Source organism: Barbus barbus (genome assembly GCF_936440315.1).
Source record: "Barbus barbus genome assembly, chromosome: 17".
Classification (NCBI taxonomy): domain Eukaryota; kingdom Metazoa; phylum Chordata; class Actinopteri; order Cypriniformes; family Cyprinidae; genus Barbus; species Barbus barbus.
In genome coordinates this window covers 29,009,837-29,033,784 of record NC_136745.1, presented here as the reverse complement: position 1 = coordinate 29,033,784, position 23,948 = coordinate 29,009,837, and the positions used below count along the sequence as shown (strand labels likewise).

The window sequence follows — 23,948 nt, the reverse complement described above, 5'->3', positions numbered from 1 at the left end:
TTCACATTCATTCACCTTGGTATGGTTTGCCACTTTTCTCTTTGTAGCTGTCAGCACTTTGATTGCTCCCAGTGACTTAAATAGTTAGTATCTGTTTACCAAAAAAGAGTCACTCAGTGAGTTGTTCAGTGACCCTTGCTGTTTACCTAAAATGACTAATTAACTGCAAGTAAATACCCTTTCTTTTTACAAGGGATAGGCTCTTATGTGGACAGAGTCTAGACAGACATGCCCCCATTGGAGTCCATTGGGTCTGAAAATCCATTCAGATGCTTCAGTTGTAGTACTCCAGCTGTTATTGCAAAGTAAAAACTTATTGGCACTTATTTATGTATTTATCTGAAGACTGAAGAATAAATATGTTTGAACCCTGCTTACATTCAGTAAATTCCTCCTGTCTGTTATCTGCTCTTTTTGTCGATGACAGAAGCAGGACTATTTTAGTGCTTATTTATTTTATTATTTAAGTCAGTGTTACTGTTACTGATAGTTAGAGATCAGCAAATAGATGGCAGATGTATGACATATTTCATTTTGTAATGAAGGGAAGACTTTTGATTATCTCACCATTAGGCATGGTTATCGGTTGATGAAAATAATGTTATAATAGCCAAATATTGACAGACTAATTAGTCTTGCTTATATATCGATCTGTCACTAGTCTATTAATCAGACATATTCAGTAGGGAGTGAGTGTTTGAACCACTGCGCCAGAACAGATTTTTGGCATTCACTTGCAAAGAACGAACTTCCTTGAAGCAAACCAGACTCGTAATGATAGGATTTGCTTCTTTAAATCCCTTCATATGGTATATATTAAGTCATATATTCTGGCTGCTGCTTTCTATTATTTCTCTCATCATTCTCCCTGTTAGTCTCTTCTTCATTTCATGGCCCTTTCCTTTGACACTCTAGAGTTTAAGGCCTTTGTCAGAGAATGTGAATAAGGTTTTGATCTGCTCTGAGATTCTTATACATATGAGGTTTCACGGCGCCTGCACCGACTCTAACATTTAAACTAATTGAGGCTTTATTTGAGGAGATCTTTCGGTGTGCAGAGCAAAGGCATTTGAAACGTCTGCAAACAGTGTAAGCAAATACCGTCTTCCTATGTTAGAGACAATTAAAAATCTGTTTGTTCAGAAAGATGGTAAGAGCTTGTCAAAACAGCACCTTTTATAAAAAGAAAAATTGTGCAAACAGTAAAATGCATGATACAAATAAAAAAAATGCATGATCATCAGCACTTGCTCCACTAACATGCAGCAATATGTTGACGTCTGGCATAAATTGCTGTGGTAATCCATCAAGCACAGAACAAAGGAAATGAAACGCGGTTGGCTGACATGGAAGCAGTCTGTGCCCTCTAGTGCTAAACAATTTGAGCTGCCAGCAGGATCAAACATGTTATTAATTCTCTCATTTCTAACAGTTTCTATGAGTGTATTTACTCTTTAGAGGGATTTGTTGAATACGCTTGATGGGTGTACTTTTCTGGAGTCTTAAACCTTGAAATTACTGACAGTTTAATTTTTGGAAATACATTATGGAAGGTTTGTGCCAGATATGAAACATTTTCTCTATGTAGCTGCATAAACAATAAAGCAAGGCAGTTTGTTTCTGAATATTGCATTTAATTTAATTTTATTACAAATTAAAATAACATGAAAGTGAAATGTGTGATTTTATATTACTCTTAATTTATTGATAGCTTCAAATGCAGGATACTGTTACTTGCAGGTATCATTTTGTTTGTTCTATGTCTTGCGTACTGAACTTGTTTTTGTGTATGAAAAGTGTCTCTGCACATGTGAGAAATAAAAACTTGCCACATACCACGACTTTACATTATTTAAGGCTATTCTAACTATTAGGACATTAAAGGGGACCTATTATGCAAAAATCACTTTTATAAGGTGTTTGAACACTTGGACACTGTGGTTAAATTTCGTTTTTGAAGGAAATATCCCGGAAAAAATCGGTAACGTCCCCTAAATTTTTAGGAATTAATACCAACGCTTCGTGCACGAACGTCAGCTCCAGACAAAGTAAGTATCACGCGTTTGTTTTTAAAATTGCCTTTCTGAAAGAGCTTCTTGGCACTCTGTAAAGCTAATTGCTAAAGCTATCATTGTCTCATGTGTGTTTTCACTTTGAAACCGAGTAGTTCTAGAAAAGATAAAGATAACAGGCTTGTATTAAGGGTGCTTTCACATCTGTAGTCCGGTTCATTTGGTCTGGACCAAAGGCAAAAAATTATACATTAGCTATTTTTAGCCGTTTTGGTTCCTTTTCACACCACACTGTTTGCTCTGGTCCGAACTAGCTGAAACGAACCAAAATGCAGTCACGTGACAACATCTGCTTCACTTGTTGGCTAGAGGTGTCTTTGAACGCATTCCCTAAACTGCTTTTCGATTGGTCAGAAAGAGCGTGTAAAATTCCAACGGTGCTCCGAAAGTAAACAAAGACAGGAGTAAAATACAGCAGACAGCACACTGCTATTTTGAGGCTCCGCACCTCCTCTTCAAGGAGGTCTCTGTATGCTTGTTTGGTCCGCTTTTGGTGCGCACCCGAGTGCGATTGCTGCTTTCTCACCTGCCCAAACGAACCGCAAACGAACCGCACCAAGAGGGAAAACGAACTCTAGTGCGATTCAACCGAACTAAATGAGGCAGGTGAGAAAGCACCCTAATAGTGGAATGTTTATTTGCAAAGGCTAGCACTGAGCTCTTGAAGCTCCGCCCCCTTCTCCGGGAGCAACAGCTCACTCGCATTTAAAGCAACACTCAAAACAGTGCGTTTTGGCTCACACCCTAAAAGTGACAATTTTAACAAGCTATACAAATTGATCTGTTGAGTATATTAAGCTAAAACTTCACACATACACTCTGGGGACATCAGAGACTTATTTTACATCTTGTAAAAAGGGGCATAATACGTCCCCTTTAAAATAGGAACTGTCTTATTATCAAGTAGGTTTCATTCGTAATATATTGTCCTTTATAATTGATATAACTAGTATACCGTGGCAAGCCTACTTGTTACACATACAAATAATTTATCAAATAGGATCTTTACAAAATGACTAAGCAGCATCATCATCATCACCAGCACCAGCACCGTTTTCAGTGCAAGCAATGCATTTGAGAATTCAGGTTTCTCCATGGAGGCACTCTGTTTTAAACAGCTCAGCCTACTCCTCTGTACTAATTAAGCTCCGTTAATTAAGTTGTTGTGATTAATTAAAGTTAATAGGGGAAAGACTGCAGAAAGATGAGCACCTCTGGTGGGTAAGCAAACAGCATGACAGTTTATCAGTAAACTCTTAACTCATTACCCGCCCCACTCATTTGTTCATTAACGAAGCGTTAACATCATCATCTGCCAGTTCTGATTCAACACGGAAAAAGGAAAACCATGTTTTATTCTCCACAGATGAACCCATTTAGGATCATGTGCCAGTGACATATGTTATTGGTTTTGAATGCAGACAGATATATACTGTAGGATAAATGTGCCTGCTACATTCAGATTCAGAGGCTTTCATGCGTTCTTCGATGCTCCAACCCACTTCCCTACCCCTTCCATTGAATATTCTGGTTTATTCAGGAACACATCCCATTACAAAAGTAAAATGGGTTGCAAACGGCATTTCATGTCAGGGCAATGGCCCTTCTCTATATGTGCATATGTCAGACATCTCTGAACAGGAACAAAGGCACATCCCCTGGGCAAGCTGGAGGGAAAAAACAGTGAACCCCAGCACCTCTAACACAGCTCCCAGAGCGAAGCCTGAAAGCAAGATGCAATTGTTCAAAAAGCCCAGAGAGACGCAGCACAGGAACAAGCTAAGAAATCAGACGGAGTAGAGCTTTTAAATCTCTGTGCGTCCACCGACTGAGCACAGAGCGCGGAAGACTGAGTTTCTGCTAAATAAATAAATAGTGAGATTTATGGTAAAAAACAGCAGCTGTGGTTGCCAGAACTTTAACAATGCAGTAGCAATATTTTAACTTTGCAGTATTTAAAGGGTTTAGTTCAACCAAAAATTGTAATTTTCATATTTCAACAGTGAAATATTCAGCAGTGGATAGCAACCAGCATCAAGCTTTAAAAAACTGCAAAAGTCTTCAGAATGCTCCCTTGCAACACATGCGGTACATTCAAACTGATCTGGTGTTATATGACAGAAAATTGAATGATAATCCTGACATTGGCTGTTGATTTCTGTGCACAGCTGCATGTTCATGAGACTCAAGTGCACTGTTTTGAGAAATCAAGATTAATAACTTATACTTTATTCACAGAGTTGAATATCTGCGGTTGTCAGATGACAGTCATAATGACAGTTGACAGATGTGAATACGATAGCTTGTTGCTGCTATGAGCATGATAGATAAATTCATCTCAGAGAAGAATGTACATGGATTTTATTTTGGGTTGAGTTTTTATTCGTATTAATTTCTCGCAGCTTTTCCTGAGCAAGCTGGAGTGAAGTATGGCACTAATAGTCTCATCAATATGCAGTCATGTATTTTCATTAAATAGTACATGGATAAACGCAGATATAATATGCACGTGTCACATGACTTGGAACCATTCTGCGATACTTTTGACTTTAAAAAAACAAAAAAAACAGTTAACATTAGGAATTTACGATAAGATTTTTACAGTCTTTTACCATTAAAATTGCATTTTTTTATTATTTTTTTACAGTGTAGCCTTTCCATTTCACTCTTGTAACACAGTGTCTATGGACCTTGCTGAACCTGTAGCCTGACTCTTAATATGTATCTTAACAAGTTATTTTCTGTACAGCACTTTTAACAAGTCAATTAGTAGCTCTTTTTTTTTTCTTTGTAACAAACTTCACAAAGAAATTAAAGTCACTTTTTAATTAGCTCTTGTCCTAGAACTCTGTTCAGGTTGAAAGAACTTATCTCTTTTTGAACCCTTTGTGTGGGTGTTGGGACGGGAAAAGAGATTGTTTCAGTCCGTAACAATTCCAGATCAAACACCAGCCAGTTAAAGGAAACGACACACTGTTAATTTAGTCAAATGAGCTTCAACTTCACACAGATATGGTCTTTAGGCACCACAAACTATTACTTCAAAGATGGCGATGAGCTCTGATGTACCTGTAATTACATAATTCATGCAGAAGTATTTGAAGTGAAGTGACATACTGGCAAGTATGGTGACCCATACTTGGAATTCGTGCTCTGCATTTAACCCATCCAACGTGCACACACACACACACACAGCAGTGAACACACACACACACACCGTAAACACACACCCGGAGCAGTGGGCAGCCATTTATGCTGCGGCGCCCGGGGAGCAGTTGGGGGTTCGGTGCCTTGCTCAAGGGCACCTCAGTCGTGGTATTGAGGGTGGAGAGAGCGCTGTACATTCACTCCCCCCACCTACAATCCCTGCCGGCCCGAGACTCGAACCCACAACCTTTGGATTACGAGTCCGACTCTCTAACCATTAGGCCACGACTTCCCCATTATAAATCAAGCAATCATTCTGCCCTCCAGCAGCACTCATCCACAGATCTTATGATTTTAACCGCTGTCCAGCCATGCAGAGCCAGACCCACTGTTAAACCATTTTATGGCTTTAAATGTGGTTTTAAGGCAGTATGAATATATATATATATGAGCATTTACTGAGCTTAGAGATTTCCATGAAGTCAGATCGCTTAAATGATTTTTGCTGGTCGTCTGCGTTCTTACGGTGTGAACGATGCACAATGGGAATCAGTGGCGGGACCTGACTGCCAGAGTGAGCACGAGACAATGACGAGCCTGTGTTTGAGCTGCTGATATGAAATTCAGAGCAGCTTATCGTGATGGCTGACCCTTGTGTTTGAGCATTAGCTGAAGTGCTGCTGCTTTCATGTCATTCTCGCGGTGTCAGACCGAGGGTTTGCTCTGGCGCATCACAGTCTCTCAGGATCCCTGCGGTTCAGAGCTGCATGCCATGGATATTAATGTAATGCACGTCAGTGTGTGCATGAGTTCAAGTTTCTTCGCTAGTTTTATGATTTCATGTGTAAAGCCAAGTAGTGATGGTGTTGTTAAGCACACTAAAATAACAGCATCAGCAAGATAAGTGTTTAAAAACAGTGTGCCATAAATGTAATGATCATTTAATCTTATTTAATTTTTTTTGTTTTTGTTTTTGTTTTTGTAATGCCAACCATTAAAAATATACACAACCATTGATTTTTTTTTTTTTTATTAATTATTTGATTCAGCTAGGACACATTAGATTTACCCAAAGTGACAGTAAAGACATTTATAATGTCATAAAAGATTTGCATTTAAATAGGGATGCACCGAATGTTCGGTAACCGAAATTGTATAATTTAATTGAATAAGCGAAAAGACAGAATAAATTGTACCGAACAATGATGCGACGCGATCAAATAGAGGCGTGCACTAATGCAGCAAACACGTCTGCAGTGTGAAAGTATTTAAAACGGTTCGAGAAAGACAAGCACGAAACACCGACAGCGAGAGACTGCTTAGTGCTGCATCTCATGTCTCTGATGAGAAGAGGAAGAGGTGGTTGTTGCCGGTTACTGTATGATGACTGAAATCACGAAATTGCCTCAAACGATTAGTAAATAAACTGCAGAATGTGATGTTTTCTAATAAACGCACGGACTGCATGTATTCAAACAGCGCTGCACGAGCTCGCGGTGCCAGGGTTCAAAGTCCAAAGCATGAGAAAAATCTGCACTAAAACACTGTTACTTTCAGCTGCTCTGTAACATTTTTATCATTTTTTAAAGACGTGACAATGTGGTACGTGCGACAAACATCTTCCCAAATTCATAATGAGAATCATTTAAATATCTGCATGCTGTTGTCAACAAAAAGAAGCACTATCTTCCTGCGGGTTTCTGCCTAAATAAAATTGAAGAAAAAGCAACTCCATCAACATTCATAAATGTTAGTATTGTAATTTTACTGTTGTTCTATAAAAATAAATAAATAAGACAATAATAACGATAATAATAATTACCCTACAACAGCTCTATACCTTTATTATAACATTCACACAGTGTTCAGATTGGGATCTGTAATATATTCTAATGTTTTAAAAGAAGTCTCTTCTGCTCAGCAAGGCTGCATTTATTTGTACAGTAAAAAATACATGCCTGATTCAAGAAGGGGGTCTCAAAAATGGGCAAAAAATATTAATTCAGTAACTTATTAATTATAAGTTAAATTGTGCTTTGTTGGTATAATGTCTGATAGAATGTTAAAAAATGTTCAGTGTTAAGTAAATATTTTTAAATTGCTGTTTTGTTATTTATTTTTATTCAAAAAGCAGGACAAAACAGTAAAAAGCACATTTTGGCTATTTAAGTTATGCAATGGTGAAAAAAAATAGGCCTACATGGGGGGAAAAATGCGAAAAACCATATTTGGCTTTCGGCCTAGTGTTTCATTTTGTTCGACTTCGGCCAAGAATTTTCATTTCATTGCATCCCTACATTTAAATAAAAATGTCTCATGGTTTCAACAAAAATGTGAAACAGCACAACTGACTGGAATAAGCTGCAGCCTCTTTCTGGAGTGTCTGAAAACACTGGTGTGGAAGTGCTCAATCACTGACAGACGTACAGTAGAGCTGTTTCAACTTCACTGAATCCCTGATCAACCGTGATGCAGCCGCATAGAACTGAAATGATTTTGTTACCTCCAGACCAAAAGAAAACCGCTTTTATTTTGTCGAGATCACATGACAATGAATGTCTTTTTAAGGCTTCCGTATCTCATGGCTTGCTTTCCCAGGCATGAATAATAGACTTCTCAGCAGTCGTGACTGTAGATGTTGTAACAGGGTGGTCTGCACGCCTGAGTGCGTCTCTCGTGAGCGAGGTGAAGTGTCTGGTAATGATGTGTCTTTATTGATGGCTGCTCTCTATTAAGCTCCTCAGGTCTTAGAGCTGAGAGGTGCTGCTCCAGCAGTGCTGTCAGACCCCGTTTCCTTCTCAAATGGATCATAACATCCCTTCCAGAGCCCAAAGCCCTGACGCGCACATCCTCAATCGTACATTCGGGGGATGAATGTGCAGAGGCGAGGGAAATGTCACCGCCACTGAGCTGGAACCCAAAACTAATTATTCCCTTAATCCAGCCAGAAGAGAGACGGAGAAAATAAATAATTTGTGTAAACACACAGACGTGGGATCACAGCACGCGTCGCATTGTTAGAAAGACCTTGTTGCTGTCATGTTTGCGAGCGTCTGGCTGGAATGGGTCTGGGGCGTTTGACCCGCGACAGGAGTTAATTTGAATCCACCTCTCCACATTATAACAAGCCTCTCTTAACGGCAGAAACTGCCAAAGCAGCTTCCACAGGAGCCAGAGAAAGCCAGCCAAGATTCAACAATGTCTGTTTCAACTTAACAGACTCACTTTTGCTGGTGTAAAACGATACTCGGAGCCTCTCTGTACGCTGTTTCTCTCGTTCCTGTTTTGCTCTTAAACTCCATTCGAGGCCTGAAATTGTAAACGGGAATTCAATTATATCTCATTTACTAAGTTAAGACAGCTGGTGACTCAGCTGTCAGTATGTGTGCTTTTGAAGCTGAGACTGTGCTGTTTTGTGAATATAGTCACGGCTGAAGGGCACAGTTGAGTTTGACATGCAGCAGAGCGCCTGCAACCCTTTTATCCGGGACTTCATTTAACAGAATAGTTAAATGTGTGCCTTGAGTGACTTTTAGATTTGATAAAACGGTTACTGCATAATACAAAAAATATTAAGGACACATTTTTCAATAAAATGTTATTTTACTACTTTATTATTAATTCATGAAGTGCTATTTCTTTGTTAGAAGATTTGGTCTGGGACATGTTAGCCTACCTAGAATTAATGAACCTGCTAAGATTAATAGGTTTTCTCCATATATATTAAGTCTCTTGTCTTGTGCTTACCAGAACTGCATTTATTTGATCAAAAACAAATTAAGAACAGTAATTTTGTGAAGTAATATTACAATTTAAAATAGCTGTTTTCTGTGTGAATATATGTTAAAAAGTAATTTATTGCTGTGATGCAAAGCTGAATTTTCAGCATCATTTCCCTTTTTTTGTAGTAAAAGTAAAAGAAAAACAGTTGTGCTGCTTAGTATTTTTGTGGAAATCATGATGCATTTTTTTCAGGAATCTTTGATGAATAGAAAGTTCAAAAGAAAAGCTTTTATTAGAAATAGATTTTTTTCTGTAATAATTTAAAAGCCTTTACTATGACTTTTCATTAATGTCATGTATCCTTGCTAAATAAAAGTATTAATTTTCTGTCCAAATAAAATAAAATAAAACAAAAATCTTCCTGGCCTCAAACTTTTGAATATCAGTGAATTTATAGTATAGAGTGATAAACACAGCAGAAGTACTGGACTCAACTGGACTCTGACCGATTGACTGATTATTATGTAGATACCATAAACACAGCACAATGGCTGTATTACAGATCACTTAAATCAGATGAAAACCTCAGACATTTCATAGGAAAATCGAAAGTGTTGAAAGTCTAATTACTCAAGTGATCGTACTTCCTCCTACCTTCATTAAGACATGGGCAATCCATAGATGTATGAATGAAGTTTGCATTCAATAAGGCTCTTGAGATGCGGGAGCGCTCTCATACAAGTGTTTATTCTGTGAAAAAATAATGCTTATCACTTGATAGCCATCATATCTCAGCAGGAGGGCTCTCTGCATGTTTGATGTGCAGAGCTGGAACACCTGATATCTGGTGTTTCAGAGAGATCTCCTCAAGGACCTGCACGGCCTGAACCCTGTAGAAGTGATCTGTGGGATCAGATGGAGGTGTGTTCTGCTTGCCGTTTGACACTTGAGTTTAAAGCAACAATCTTTTGTTGTTAGCTGGCTTAACTTGTCTTTTCAAGGTGATCCGAACGGCTGATTGAAACCGTGATGCTTTGACATAATGAGGTTTGCAATTGTGGTGCATCCCCAAAGACTTCATTCTAATGCTTGCCTGCCGTCTCCGGCTCAAAAGATCTCCCAGAGAGGGTTCAGTCTTGCTTATGAAGTGAGAAAGTCATCTACACATGGTTTTCGAATGAGAAAGATGCAAAGTTGTATTTTAGAACATATTTATTCGATTGTGTTTGGTAAACACAATACTTGGCAGTTTATCAATTGCTTTGTGCTAAATTATGCAGTGTAGAACAAATCAAAATATCATGCTAAATGTCAAAATAAGAGCTGTTTAGACAGTCAGTGCTGATACACAGTGACTTGACAGTGTCAGATATTACATTGCGCATATGTTCACATTCACAAGAGCAATAAATACGCACGGGTATGCTATTATAATAATCTTGTAATATTGACCTACATTATTTTAATACAGTGAATTTTGTTCTTATTTATATATATTTATTTATAATTTTTTCACAATGACACTTTAAAAGGATAATTTATGTTAAAATGAACAATTCTGTCATCATTTACTCACCATCATGTCATTCCAAAACATTTTGCAGAACACAAAATATATTTAGAAGAATTTTGAACTGTATTTGCACATGCAATGTCTTTTTTGTATGGAGGTTTTTTTGATGACAGAATTGTCATTTACAGATGAACTATCTAAGAAAATTATCGGGGTTAGTAATAATAGATATGATTGTTCATGTATCATTGTTCATGTTCATGTATCATCTATGTATCATCTTCCATGCAACTCTTCATGACCCTCAACTTCCTCCTAAAGTTGTCCCAGATGCTGAAGAGCAAGTAATTGTCTGTCTAGCTGTTAAGACCTTGTAGATCGTAAAATACATTTCTCAGAGTTTTTCTTGGCCTTCTGAGGGAGATTTGGGCAGTGAGCCATGGACAGCTTTATTGAGAAAGTTTTGTGACCACACAGTGGCAGAGGTGTGTGTGCGTGTGACAGATATAGAGCCGTAGATGAAGAAAAACAGGCCTGTGGGGGACACTTTCCCCATCCATCCCCGGTGACTTTCAAACAGCCTTTTTTTCTAATTGCTCTCTCTCTCTCTGAAGTTTTAGAAAGGTGACTTAGAGTTCCAAAGGACGTTTAAACCTAAAGAGATGAAACTGTCCCCTGGGACAAAGTGGGTTTGTTAGGTCAGCACATCTACTACAGTGAGTACATACTGTAAGCCCCTCTTGGAATGGACAGTAATAAAATACTGTAGTACTAAAATGAATGTCAGTATTTTCAGGACTTAAAATCTAATTCATAATATTAACAAAATGATACCATTTATTTAGTATTTTCATATCAGTGAGATATTATATTTTGTAATATTTTAAATTGGATTGTAATTATTGAAAATATTGAAATTAATTTTAGTAAAGTTTTAGTAATTTTGCTGTGGGTTTTTGTCATTTTTATTAGTCTTTGTTGTTTTAAAATATTTTTTCTAGTATTAGTTTTAGATATTTTAGTACATCAAGTTAAAATAAATGAAAATGTGAAATGTTGCCTTGGTAAACTAGCTGAGATAAAATAAGTTTCAGTTTTTAATATTTTATTTTATTTCAGTTAACATTTATTTCAAGTAACAACATTTTTATATGAATTTGGTTTTATTTACCTTGAATAACATTGTTTGCATTTAGGCTTAGAATTTTGGCATGTTCATTACTACATATTTTCAAAATCAAGTTTGTTGTCTAAACAACCTAGTAGATTTAAAAAATCTTGATGAACTAGTCAGAGTCAATAATTGTCGTCAACCAATCCTCAACCATTGCTATTTCATATACACTGAACAAAATTATAAACGCAACACTTTTCTTTTTGCCCCCATTTTTCATGAACTGAACTCAAAGATCTAAGACTTTTTCTATGTACACAAAAGGCCTATTTCTCTCAAATATTGTTCACAAATCTGTCTAAATCTGTGTTAGTGAGCACTTCTGCTTTGCCGAGATAATCCATCCACCTCACAGGTGTGGCATATCAAGATAATGATTAGATAGCATGATTATTGCACAGGTGTGCCTTAGGCTGGCCACAATAAAATGCCACTCTAAAATGTGCAGTTTTACTGTATTGGGGGGGTCCGAAAACCAGTCAGTATCTGGTGTGACCACCATTTGACTCAAGCAGTGCAACACATCTGATTGGGTTGTTGATTGTGGCCTGGGGAATGTTGGTCCACTCCTCTTCAATGGCTGTGCGAAGTTGCTGGATATTGGCAGGAACTGGAACACACTGTCGTATACGCCGATCCAGAGCATCCCAAACATGCTCAATGGGTGACATGTCAAGTGAGTATGCTGGCCATGCAAGAAATGGGATGTTTTCAGCTTCCAGGAATTGTGTACAGATCCTTGCAACATGGGGCTGTGCATTATCATGCTGCAACATGAGGTGATGGTCGTGGATGAATGGCACAACAATGGGCCTCACGATCTTGTCACGGTATCTCTGTGCATTCAAAATGCCATCAATAAAATGCACCTGTGTTCGTTGTCCATAACATACGCCTGCCCATACCATAACCCCACCGCCACCATGGGCCACTCGATCCACAATGTTGACATCAGCAAACTGCTCACCCACACGACGCCATACACGCTGTCTGCCATCTGCCTTGTACAGTGAAAACCGGGATTCATCCGTGAAGAGAACACCTCTCCAAAGTGCCAGACGCCATCGAATGTGAGCATTTGCCCACTCAAGTCGGTTACGACGACGAACTGCAGTCAGGTCGAGACCCCGATGAGGACGACGAGCATGCAGATGAGACGGTTTCTGACAGTTTGTGCAGAAATTCTTTGGTTATGCAAACCGATTGTTGCAGCAGCTGTCCGGGTGGCTGGTCTCAGACAAGCTTGGAGGTGAAGATGCTGGATGTGGAGGTCCTGGGCTGGTGTGGTTACACGTGGTCTGCGGTTGTGAGGCTGGTTGGATGTACTTCCAAATTCTCTGAAACGCCTTCGGAGACGGCTTATGGTAGAGAAATTAACATTCAATTCACGGGCAACATCTGTGGCATTGTGCTGTGTGATAAAACTGCACATTTTAGAGTGGCCTTTTATTGTGGCCAGCCTAAGGCACACCTGTGCAATAATCATGCTGTCTAATCAGCATCTTGATATGCCACACCTGTGAGGTGGATGGATTATCTCAGCAAAGGAGAAGTGCTCACTAACACAGATTTAGACAGATTTGTGAACAATATTTGCGAGAAATAGGCCTTTTGTGTACATAGAAAAAGTCTTAGATCTTTGAGTTCAACTCATGAAAAATGGGGGCAAAAACAAAAGCATTGCGTTTATAATTTTGTTCAGTGTATGTATACATATGTATATACAAACATAAACTTTGTACAAAGTCATGAGTTTGTTCTGGTGGTTTCACTCTTTGATTCTGCTCTGTCATCAGTTTGGTTCTCCTCTCCATCCTGGCAAGACAAATGGCCTCTTCAGGCTTGGCAGAGGTGGCGGTTGGTCCAGCAAACATCCTGTGCTGTTATTGAGTAATCTTTAAAGCAATCTTAAAAATGCATTTTCTGCCTGCCAGTGAAAGAGCTTTTAATGAGTTCCAGTTCCTGACCAAACAAACTTCATATCCTCCGATTGTATACAAGATTTACGTCCTTTCATCAGAAAGTGAAGTATGGGCTTCAGTTTCACTCTTCTGCAGTGCTGCATTATCCGTAGTACTCTTAAACACTTTCACAGCGCGATGCTTTGATGGCAGTGTGTTTATACTGGATAAGGCTTTTGTAACGTTCCTCTAGCCTGCTGATCAGAGTGTGTGAGCGCTGAGGACTGGAAATGGAGCAGAGAGAACAGTTATGTGTTTCTGAAAGTCTCACAATGTTCTCTCACTCCATCATGAACATTACATGCATTTTAACGGGCCAGAATACAATTCCACATCAGCATGATTTCACCATGAATTAAAACATGTTAATGGACTGTTAGCCATCAGAATGAAAGAGAGATGGAAATGTGATGATTAAAACTTAAAACTCATATAAATGTATAAAAGTGAGTAGGATTTTTTTTCTCAATTACTTTTTTTTATCAATTTCTCAATTTTTATTTCAATTACTGTAAATGCTTTTCAACCTTTTATTCATCAAAAAGTCCTAAAAAAAATTAAAAACAAAAACAAAATCTCAGTTTGCAGTAACAGTAACACAGCACGGGTTTAGATTAATTAATTTTAAAAAAAAGTTTCACATTTTATTATAAAATTTATTATAATATTTAAAATGATCAAAAATATATTATTTAAAATTATTATTAAAATTGTAGTAATATTTCACAATATAATTTTTTATTCTATATTTGATTTTTGATCAAATAAATGCAGCCTTTGTGAACATAAGACTTCTGTAACACTTTAGATTAGGGAAAACTAATCACTTAAACTAGTTGTTTATTAGCATGTATATTACTAGTATGTTGGCTGTTAATTAATTGTTATAAAGCACATAATGCATGTCCATATTCTAGAACCCTGTTACCTAAATGTTTAACTACCACAACAACTACCTTACTTACTATCAATAAACAGTAAAGTAGGAGTAAAGGAGCGGGAAACCCCTTAGTTAATAATAAATATGTGTTCCCTAATCCAAAGTGTTAAGGACACTTCTTTCAAAAACATAAAGACCCCAAACTTTTGAAAGGCATTTAGTTTTGGAGTAAAGTTTCTTTAACCGATGAGTGGGAAGTGATTGAGGAGCGGAAAATGAAAAATCCGGCGAGGATTTGGAAGGGCGTGATTACAGACTGCTTTCAGTGGGAGGGAAATTGCCTGTTGCTCCAATCTGCTCACACCGAAGGATTACGAGCTTCCGAATGTTCAAATAAAATAACATTTAAAAGTAGTTCTGTACGTCATTCTGGTTTCTGCTTCATATTTCTGTTTGAAATGTCATTTTATTGTAGCCAGTGTTACCTGCTTCATGTTCTTTATTTATCAGTGTTTTCCAAAGAAGTATAGAGGTGAATAAATAGAAATTAAATAACAACAATGGATCCATGTTGGCACTATGAGTGTTGCCATAGAGACTAATCATTTCAGAGTGCTAGTGCGAGTACGTGAACAGCTGAGAGCAGAATCCGAGTTGTTGATGTATAATCATGCAAATTTAGACACAACGTGACGTTATTTAAATGTTAAAAGATCCCGTAAACCCTCGAGGGGTGATTTATCTTTAAATAAGGAAACAAAGCATGAAGTCACATGTCGAGAAGGTCATTTTTTTGTTTTCTGTTCTAAATAAATGTGCTTTTTTTTTTTTTTTTTTTTTTATAAAAGATGTTTTGCCCAAAACCACTTTTGATATCCCTCTGGAGAACCTGAAAACTAATTACCATGCTGTTTTTCATTATCTCCGTATAATAATTCCCTGACCAACCACGAAACACAATGGCATTTTCTCAATAGAAATGATCTCCTCCGTGTGACTGCCGCCCACTCCGCACAGGAAGCATATGTTCTCTCGCACACAGCGGTCACACCTCAGATATGGGAACTCTCTGAGCTCTGTTTCTAGCGTTCATTCTTTCGGTGGGCGATTCTGAAGTTTATCAGACCTCTGGCAGCAGTTAAAACGGCAGTCTGTTTCCTCTGAAGTGATGGTGTGCTAAAACACATTGGCACCTACATCAATTTAAAAAAGCTCTCAATTTATCATAATAAAATATGTTTTATGTGTTAAGCTGATGAAGACTTTTCTCTCTCTTTTAGAGGGGCTCAGAAATATCGTCATGGACTCCAACTCTTTAGCGATGCCCATGTCAGACCCTAATGCTTGGGCGACTGCCATGAACAACCTCGGGATGCCCCCCATGAGCATGACTGGACAACCTATCATGTCAGGTAACTCACCATACTGTTCAATGGCATTTCAAGCTTTTAATTTTAGTTTATTTATTGATGTTTAATCACATACTTCTCTACAAAAAAAAAAAAAAAGATCCTCTGAAGTGTAGCCTAGTACTTCTGTCTACTGAAATGTTGGATATCGTGAAAACACTTGCTAGTAACATATTTTGTTCCTGGCAGATTTCCACTCTTTTGCTGAGATATATCTGTGGAAAAGTCTGTTCTTATTAGTTTTAGATGGATGGAAATTTCCCTGTCATTTTCTGCATAGTGTTATTTTTTTATACTCTAATATTTATTGATGAATTGAATGACCTTTTATTTTTAAATGTTCAGTATTGTTTATTTTCATTTCAGAATTTTTTTCTAATGCTTTTGCCATTATTCTTCTTATTATTATTAGCTTTAATGTTTCTATTTAGCTGTATTTATTTTTTTATTAGCCAGCACGTTTCAAATTTTTATGTTATATTTTTATTTGATCTGATTTCTTAATGTCAGTTAACAGAAATGGTTTTAATAGTTTTAGTTTTTGTTAACAACACTGGCCTGTACTGCCATGGAAACTGCCGTGTCATTACTTGAATCAGCTAACACTTTGTTTCACACCGCTCTGTTATTTTGCTGTCAGATTTTGGCTGCACTCACCCTATAATCATCATATAAAAATAGAATGATGGACTGGTTGTATTACGTGCTAAATGACCTGTTTTTGGATCAAATAAGCTGCAGTGTGGACCAGACTGCAACGGATCTATGTATGTTTGCTGCTCTGCCTCCCTGTGCTGCAGTATTAGCCAGAGACTGAGGCTGATGCATCCTGTGGGCCAGAAGCAGAGCGCTCCACTGAGTCAGCAAGAGTGTGAAAGTACCAGTGGGAAAACTTCAAACACATTCCCACAGTGCCATCAGAGTAGCCAATTAGTTTCAGGGCTTTTTCATCTCATTGGTTAGTCGGCAGCACAATGCGAAGGAGCGGCTGTGTGATGCTGGGAGCAGAGGCTGTGTTATGCCAGCTGGATGGAGACGCAGAACATCTCAGCTGGTGCGCATGAGTCACTTAAACCTACACATCCACAGGACTCATTTCAGAACTCATTTCTCTTTCGCACCGCATCATTTATTAGCGTGCGCGAAAGGTGAACGGTCCAAAAATGCCATTGAAGCGTCGATTTAATTCCAGGGAGATTAGAATGCAATGCAACTGCACGGCGGATGGATTGTCATTACGCTGAAATGAAAACACTAAAGCAGGGGTCGGCAAGTAAGTTTGACATTGGGCAAAAATTTCTCGACTAGATTGGCGGGCCAGAACATAGCCGAAGGACAATGTAAGATATTAATTGATGAAAAAAGCAACCAGAATTGCCTATGACTGATTGTTACAGTGTATTTTGTAACTGGTAGTGAGCTGTTACTCTGTGTAAAATCTTGTGACAGTCATTAACAAAAAGCCACATTTGTGTGGTGGTGTCTGATCAGAGTATGTGAAAGTCACAATCCTGACTTTTTTTTTTTTGTATGAGATATAAACTCGCAATTGCGAGTTATAAAGTCAGAATTGCGAGTTAAAGTCCAGTTTTGAGGGGAGAAAATACATATGTTCTAGTTTATATCTGAGTTTTCTATCTCAGAATTATGACTTTTTAACTCGCTCCATTAAAAATCACACCGCTCCGCTCACATACTCTGATTGTGAGTAATTGTTGCTGTCATGACAGATCTATTTCAGAACCAGCCGCTATCAAAATAATCTGGCTACGGGTGCAGGCCACTTTTGGCCCACGGGGGCCGCCTGTTGATGGGCAGCAAACATCTAATTTTTGTCCTTTTTTCAGTATCATTCAAAATTATGGGCTGCATTTATCAGTATAAACACAGTTTATGCATGCATGTGTCTTTTCTTTTAGAATAAATTCTCTGTGGAGTTTCGCAAATCACCTCCTTTGTCTCATTTAAAGTCGCAGTCGCAGATATATATGCGCGGGTGTAGGCCGCTATAGGCGAATGTTTCAAATGAAGTGGGCCGTGGGGATGCTCTAGCCACCTACGCTATTTTCCTATCAAATTTCATTTGCGCTGTTTACGTGGCCGCCATGCGAACGTCTCGAGCTCCCATTTTGCGAGATCAATGCCCGAGAGCAAATTATGGAGTTTGCCTAGCTGTTTATAGACTGGCATTGGGAGGAGAGAAATGATGATGGCAGTTTTATGTCAGAAAGACTATGGAGCCTTGATCTGTGAGCCATGCAATGAGCTGGAATGAAACGGCTCTTAGTGCTGTTAATGTGTCCTGGCTCCCAGGAGCTCATTCCGCCAGTACTGTGGGTCTTTTATTCTAATCAGTCCCGCCGCGGGGAATTCTGGGAGCCTTTTTGCCTCCTCTTGCTTCCTGCCTGGCAGAGACTGGAAGAATACAGATGAAGGCCTCGAAACAGGGCATCACAGCGGTTCACTTCTGCGTATAGATATTTCTCAACTTTCCTCGTCCCGTTCTCTTTCCTTGATTGTCATTGATTCCTTAGGCTGCTTAGCTTTAAATAATATAAAGGACGCAGCCTTTGATCTGAGCTTTCTACTGACCCGTCCTTTCCACCGTGCTGCGGGGAGAACTGGGCCTGCATGATGTTGTTATGACCCGCTCTGTTCAGTCGGCATTGACTCAGGCTGTGTTTTGATTGGAGGCTCAGGGAAGAGGCAGTACTGTCTGCCTCGAGTCGTACCTCATTAATCACACAGAGGGAGCAGCTGTTGCCTCCAACATCCTAACACTCTCCCAAACTAAAACTCACCACAAACTCCATTCTGTTCCTGTACTTTGCCACCTCAGCAAGTTGTGTGGAGTCACACGGTTATGAATATGACACGGAGTAGTCCAACCAGCTAATCAGTCCCGCCTCCATTACGCACATCTGATGCTATAATCTACAGAGAGATGAAGTGTGTCTCTTTTAAAGTTCAGAGTGCAAACTTTTGTTGAGCAACTTTAGCTATAATTCTTTAATTATAGCTAAAGAAATTTTACTTTCAATATTTATCTTTCTAATATTTTTTTTTTTCCCAGTACATTAAAAAAATATTTTTTTAACAATAATTTCAACCAAATTGTGGGGACATACAGTGGAACGAAATGTCGTGCCTCGCTACATAAATACAGACATACAACAATGAAATAAATACGAATGCTTCACATAAATATTTACCCTATACAAACTAAAAAAATAGAGGATAAAAAATACAAACTATACGAATGCTTCACAAATACTGTACATGTGCAAAGAGAGACATTTGAGTCAGCAGCTGGTTGAGGAACAGAGCAGGATGATTTGTAGTGCATGAGCATGTAAACATACATATATTGCTGAGTCTTTTGTGGGATTGTGTACACGCAGCAGTATGTGTAAAGTGTCCGAAATGAAATTTCCTATTTCATTATTCAAAATGTTATTTTTAATGAATGCATTTATACCTACTCTAATCTGCATAAATCTGTTATAAATCTCAAGGCCACTTCAGATGCCACTTTTGTGCCACATCTGCAGTGCAAAAATGGCTTTTGTTTCATTTGACTGATAACAACCTTATAATGTGTGAACTAACCAACCACAGAGAATAAAGGAGCATTGTGAGTCAGCTGTCCACAACAGGCCTAAACTAGCTGAAGAACCAGCACAAAAAGACACTCAGCAAAATCGACATATTCCCCTGAAAAAAAACATTGAGATATCGTTTTTGTCAGTATCGCTCACCCCTAGTGAATATTCAGTATATCACTCAGTCCTTGTATCTACAGTGTATTCTAGATGAGCACACTGTACTGTGTGTTTTTACTTGGCTTCGGTCTGGCTTGCACTTCACTGTGATTAATTATTCAGAATCTCTGACCTGCTGTTCTCGAGCGGAGGAATAGCAGCTTCAGTCCTCTCATGCCGTGGACAGTGTCGGCACATTTTGAGCTACACGGTTTTGGATTGCGGCATTGGAGATGGTATTCCGAGAGGACTGTTCAAGTTCAAGTTCAAGTTGAGCTTTATCTGACTGGGATCTTCTAAGTCGCAAGAAGGTGTTTCACCAGTCCTGGCGATGTCGTCGGATTGTGTTACAGTAGATTTAAGAACAACATGAAACCTCCCCCACTTCTGTTGACTCTCCATTCACAGCAATGTAGTATGCACACAGCTCGCTTTAGCTCACTTCCCTAGTATAAAAGAGACTCCTGTGTCTTCGTAAACATCTTCCTCCACATCCACTGTTATTCTGAGTTTATTATTTAGCATTTTTCCCTCTTTCTGCTCTCCAGAGCAGGTTTCTCAGCTTCTGCTGTTGAGCAGATCTCACCTCATGGGGACCTGTGGGCAAGTATAGCAGCTCTTGACTCTTCATTCAGCTGTATAAATAAGACTTATGCTATGAATGCATAAAAGAGATATGTGTTATTGCTCTTTGGGGGAGTCCACAGGCCATATTTTTATGCCGCTCTATATTTCTAGTCTCCTTAGGCAGGGAATGTGGGTCTGCTGTGTGATACATTATACTTGTATCCGCGGGATTCATGGGGAGCTCATATTATGATCAATATCATCAGGAAAGACAGCTAATTGGAACAGACTCCAGCTGAGCTCAGACTCTTTTATGGTCGTGATTTAAAGCCACATTTACATTTTTCCTCAACAAACCAGTCAAATCTATTTACAGAAACTCTGTGTCTGTCTGTCTGTCTGAGCAAATGAGCATCTGTCTATCTATCTGTCTCTGTCTGTCTGTCCGTTTGTCCGTCCATGCATCCATCTATTTGGGGTGTAACGGTATGCGTAACGTGTATCGAACGGTTCACGGGCAAGTTCCAAATGGAAGTGATCATCCTTAGAGTGGGGACTTTGGACTGAACAGGGCACGTGCGAGCCATTATTTTGTGGTATGAAACGCACTTGGCAAAGGGAGCGTAATTTCCTCATTATCTTCAGCTGGGATGTTCCCGTGACAACGCAGCACGTTGTCCGTCAGCAGATTCGCTGATGGTCATCGGCATAAAAAAATATACATTTTACGTTCTAAAAAGTTTTATATATTATATAGCATATTTTAAAAATGCATCAGTTATGCTAACAACAATAATAGAAATAAAAATAAACATTTATGACATTAAAACAGCGACATCTGCTGACGGACAACTGCTGTCACAGGAACATCCCAGCTGAAGATAATGAGGAAATTACTCTCCCTTTGCCAAGTGCATTTAAAACCACTAAATAATGGCTCGCACGTGCCCTGTTCACTCCAAAGTCCCCACGCCAAGCGGATAGGGATGATCACTTACATTTGGAACTTGCCCGTGAACCATTCGATACACGATATGCGTACTGTTACACTTCTACCATCTTTATATCTGTCTGTCTGTCTGTCTGTCTGTCTGTCTGTCTGTCTGTCTGTCTGTCTGTCTGTCTGTCTGTCTGTCTGTCTGTCTGTCTATCTATCTATCTATCTATCTATCTATCTATCTATCTATCTATTTGCTGTATCTATCTATCTATCTGTCTGTCATCTGTAAAATTTGATTACCTCCATAACTTTGTAGATTATAATAGATTGTAATAGTTTTTTAAACGTTGTGTTGCAGAGCCCATATTGAGAACCGACTGCTGCTTGCTTCTGGTGAAGTAAATATGTTATTGGCAACATGCTTCAGCTGTATGAATCCGAAGCCTGGGAAACCATGCTTTAGACATTGCTCAATGATCTTGACCTGTCAATTTATGAGCTGTTTGATATGCCAGCTACATCTCCTGTTTCAGATTTGTCAGTCAATAACCAGAAGCCTGCAGCAGTCATCAGGGAATCAATGTCTTTTGCTGCTGATATGAGAGGACTGGTTTTCAATGTCTGAACAGAAGGCATCTGAAATGATTTGCTGTCAAAGTATATAGAAATAGCAGATAACTGTAATTCAGTCTCTAATGTAGTGATAACCAAAAGTACTTGATATAGCAGAACATTTACAGTCAATCCTGCAAACTATTTAGCGTTTGTCTTGAAGCTGATTCTCACTCCTTCTGATACTAATACTTTTCACACCTCTTTCCAGAGTTTTAATATAGCATCTGTTGTAACTTTTATTAGGCGTTCAGTTTAACACGGTTCTTGACACTGGGCATTGTTTGACGCTGGATTTATCAAATCTCACCATTATACTAGTGAACTTGCTGTACAAATATAATGAGTGCATTGTGCTTGAACGTGTGGAGCTGCTATATTCACATCTGGTGTTGTTTGGAAACAGTTGCGTGGCTGTCCCAATCTCAGTGAAATGAGGAAAATGATGGTTATACAGGCCAAAATCTCATCTGTCAGAGCGGATCTTTGCACAGCTCAGGCTCTATACTCTGGTGTAGTGGGGTAAAGTGATTTCCGGCCACCAAAATTCCTGTCCGTGTCAGGGGTGAATTGTAGTGTGAAACTGCAGGTCTTCGGTTGCAGATTTCCCACAAAGACATGTTGACTTATTCCGCTGGGAGATGGTTTACATGCCTCATTTGAGAATAGCCAACATGCCTCACGGGGTCTAACTGTGTCATTCTTCAGCGGTGCTGCTGAGGGGGACGTTTGCGGAGGAAGGCAGAGAGTGTTTCAGTGGTCGCCAGCAGCTCTCCGCTGTTAAATACCAGGCTGATTTTTCTGACTCTCTTGCTCTTTTGATTGATGGCTGCCTTTTAATGCAGTTGCCCAAAGCGAATCGAGGTTTTAGAAGTATTGCATATTATTAGTGGAATATCCAACACGCATTCCAGTACAGCATCAATATTTAAAGTGTTCAAAGTAATCCCACAATAATTAATGGAAAAGCTGTTCTTGCGTTTTGCCATAAATTTTGTTGGTTGTTTTTTCGGTGTCTCTTGCATAATTTGAGGTGGTCACTGTTAGATATTTAGCAGAATGTCACAACACCAAACACAACTACACAAGTTGTTCCAAACCTGCATGACTTTCTACACTTTGTTTTTTTCCTTGGCTCCACTCGTAGGTATATGGCTTTGTTTGCATCCTTAGTGTTGATTTATAAATGCACAACATGGCACTTACACCCTGCTCACCCCAGAACATATTTTCTTACTTTACTGTATAAGTAGGGAAAGGTGGTCATGTTCTTGGTTGTGACGTCAATAGTGCAACAATTTCTGAATGAAACATTTTTTTCTGCCTGGTTTTAATAAACAATATGGGTGGACAGAAGCTATGTTGTAAATGACACAAACATCAAACCGTGATTGTTCCCCGTTTAGTCGAGCTTATCAATTTATAGGCTACTGTATATCTTCTCATTTAAGAGACTGCTCCATTCCAGAGTCTCTAAAGCTGTTAGTTTTCTTCTGGAGTAGTTGTTAACAGAACTGAGACAAGAAAACATGAGTGTACTTTCCACGTCTATTATTCCTCAGGCTTGAGAAAATCCTTCCTGGGCTTTGCTCTGAGAACAAATGTAAATAATCTCTGTTAAGCTTTACTGCCCTAGGATATTCCCCTGCCTTTCCTCAACCTAAACATGATCCTGAGGATCCAGCGGTGAGAAACGGTGTGGATTTGATCAATCTACTTTTGATTAAACTAGGTCAGGTTCTAAACCAACGTATTGTTTTATTTATCTGGAGAGACCGTTTGTTTGTGAGGATCATCTGTCTTATGGGTGCCATGAATAAATATCTTTCCAGGCTCTATAATTTTTTAACCAGCTGCTTCTCTGGGAGAGCAGGCCTGTAATTTCTCAGCCTGCTTAATGTGCTGCATGCCAGCCGAGAGCAGGTTCCATAATTCATCAGTCCAGCGCCTATTACCTCAGTGCCAGAGCACAAGCAGACCCGCACCTGCTGCCGTGAGGCACATTAAAGGCCTCAACAGAGGGCCACGTCCATCCCGCCCAACACAGAACCGTCACACATTACTTTTAAACTGCTAAGAGAGATGGCTAACGGCCTGATTCAAGTTTCTCACACTCCAGACCTAAAGGTGAAGATTTTTAATGTCAAAAACATTTTCTTAACCCAGTTTATTGTTCATTGACTACTATT

At 39.0% G+C, this 23,948-nt stretch overlaps 1 protein-coding gene across 4 annotated transcripts in view; it reads left to right on the top strand.

The window, feature by feature from the left end:
• The window catches only part of LOC306883396 (ecto-NOX disulfide-thiol exchanger 2-like), a 249,548-nt gene that overhangs the window by 149,111 nt on the left and 76,489 nt on the right, over positions 1 to 23,948 (top strand). For all 4 annotated transcript variants that reach the window (XM_079438610.1, XM_079438612.1, XM_079438609.1 and 1 more), the window contains one exon: positions 15,751 to 15,882. In XM_079438610.1, the coding sequence (XP_079294736.1) occupies positions 15,751 to 15,882 (132 nt within the window). The remainder of the gene's footprint in view (positions 1 to 15,750; positions 15,883 to 23,948) is intronic.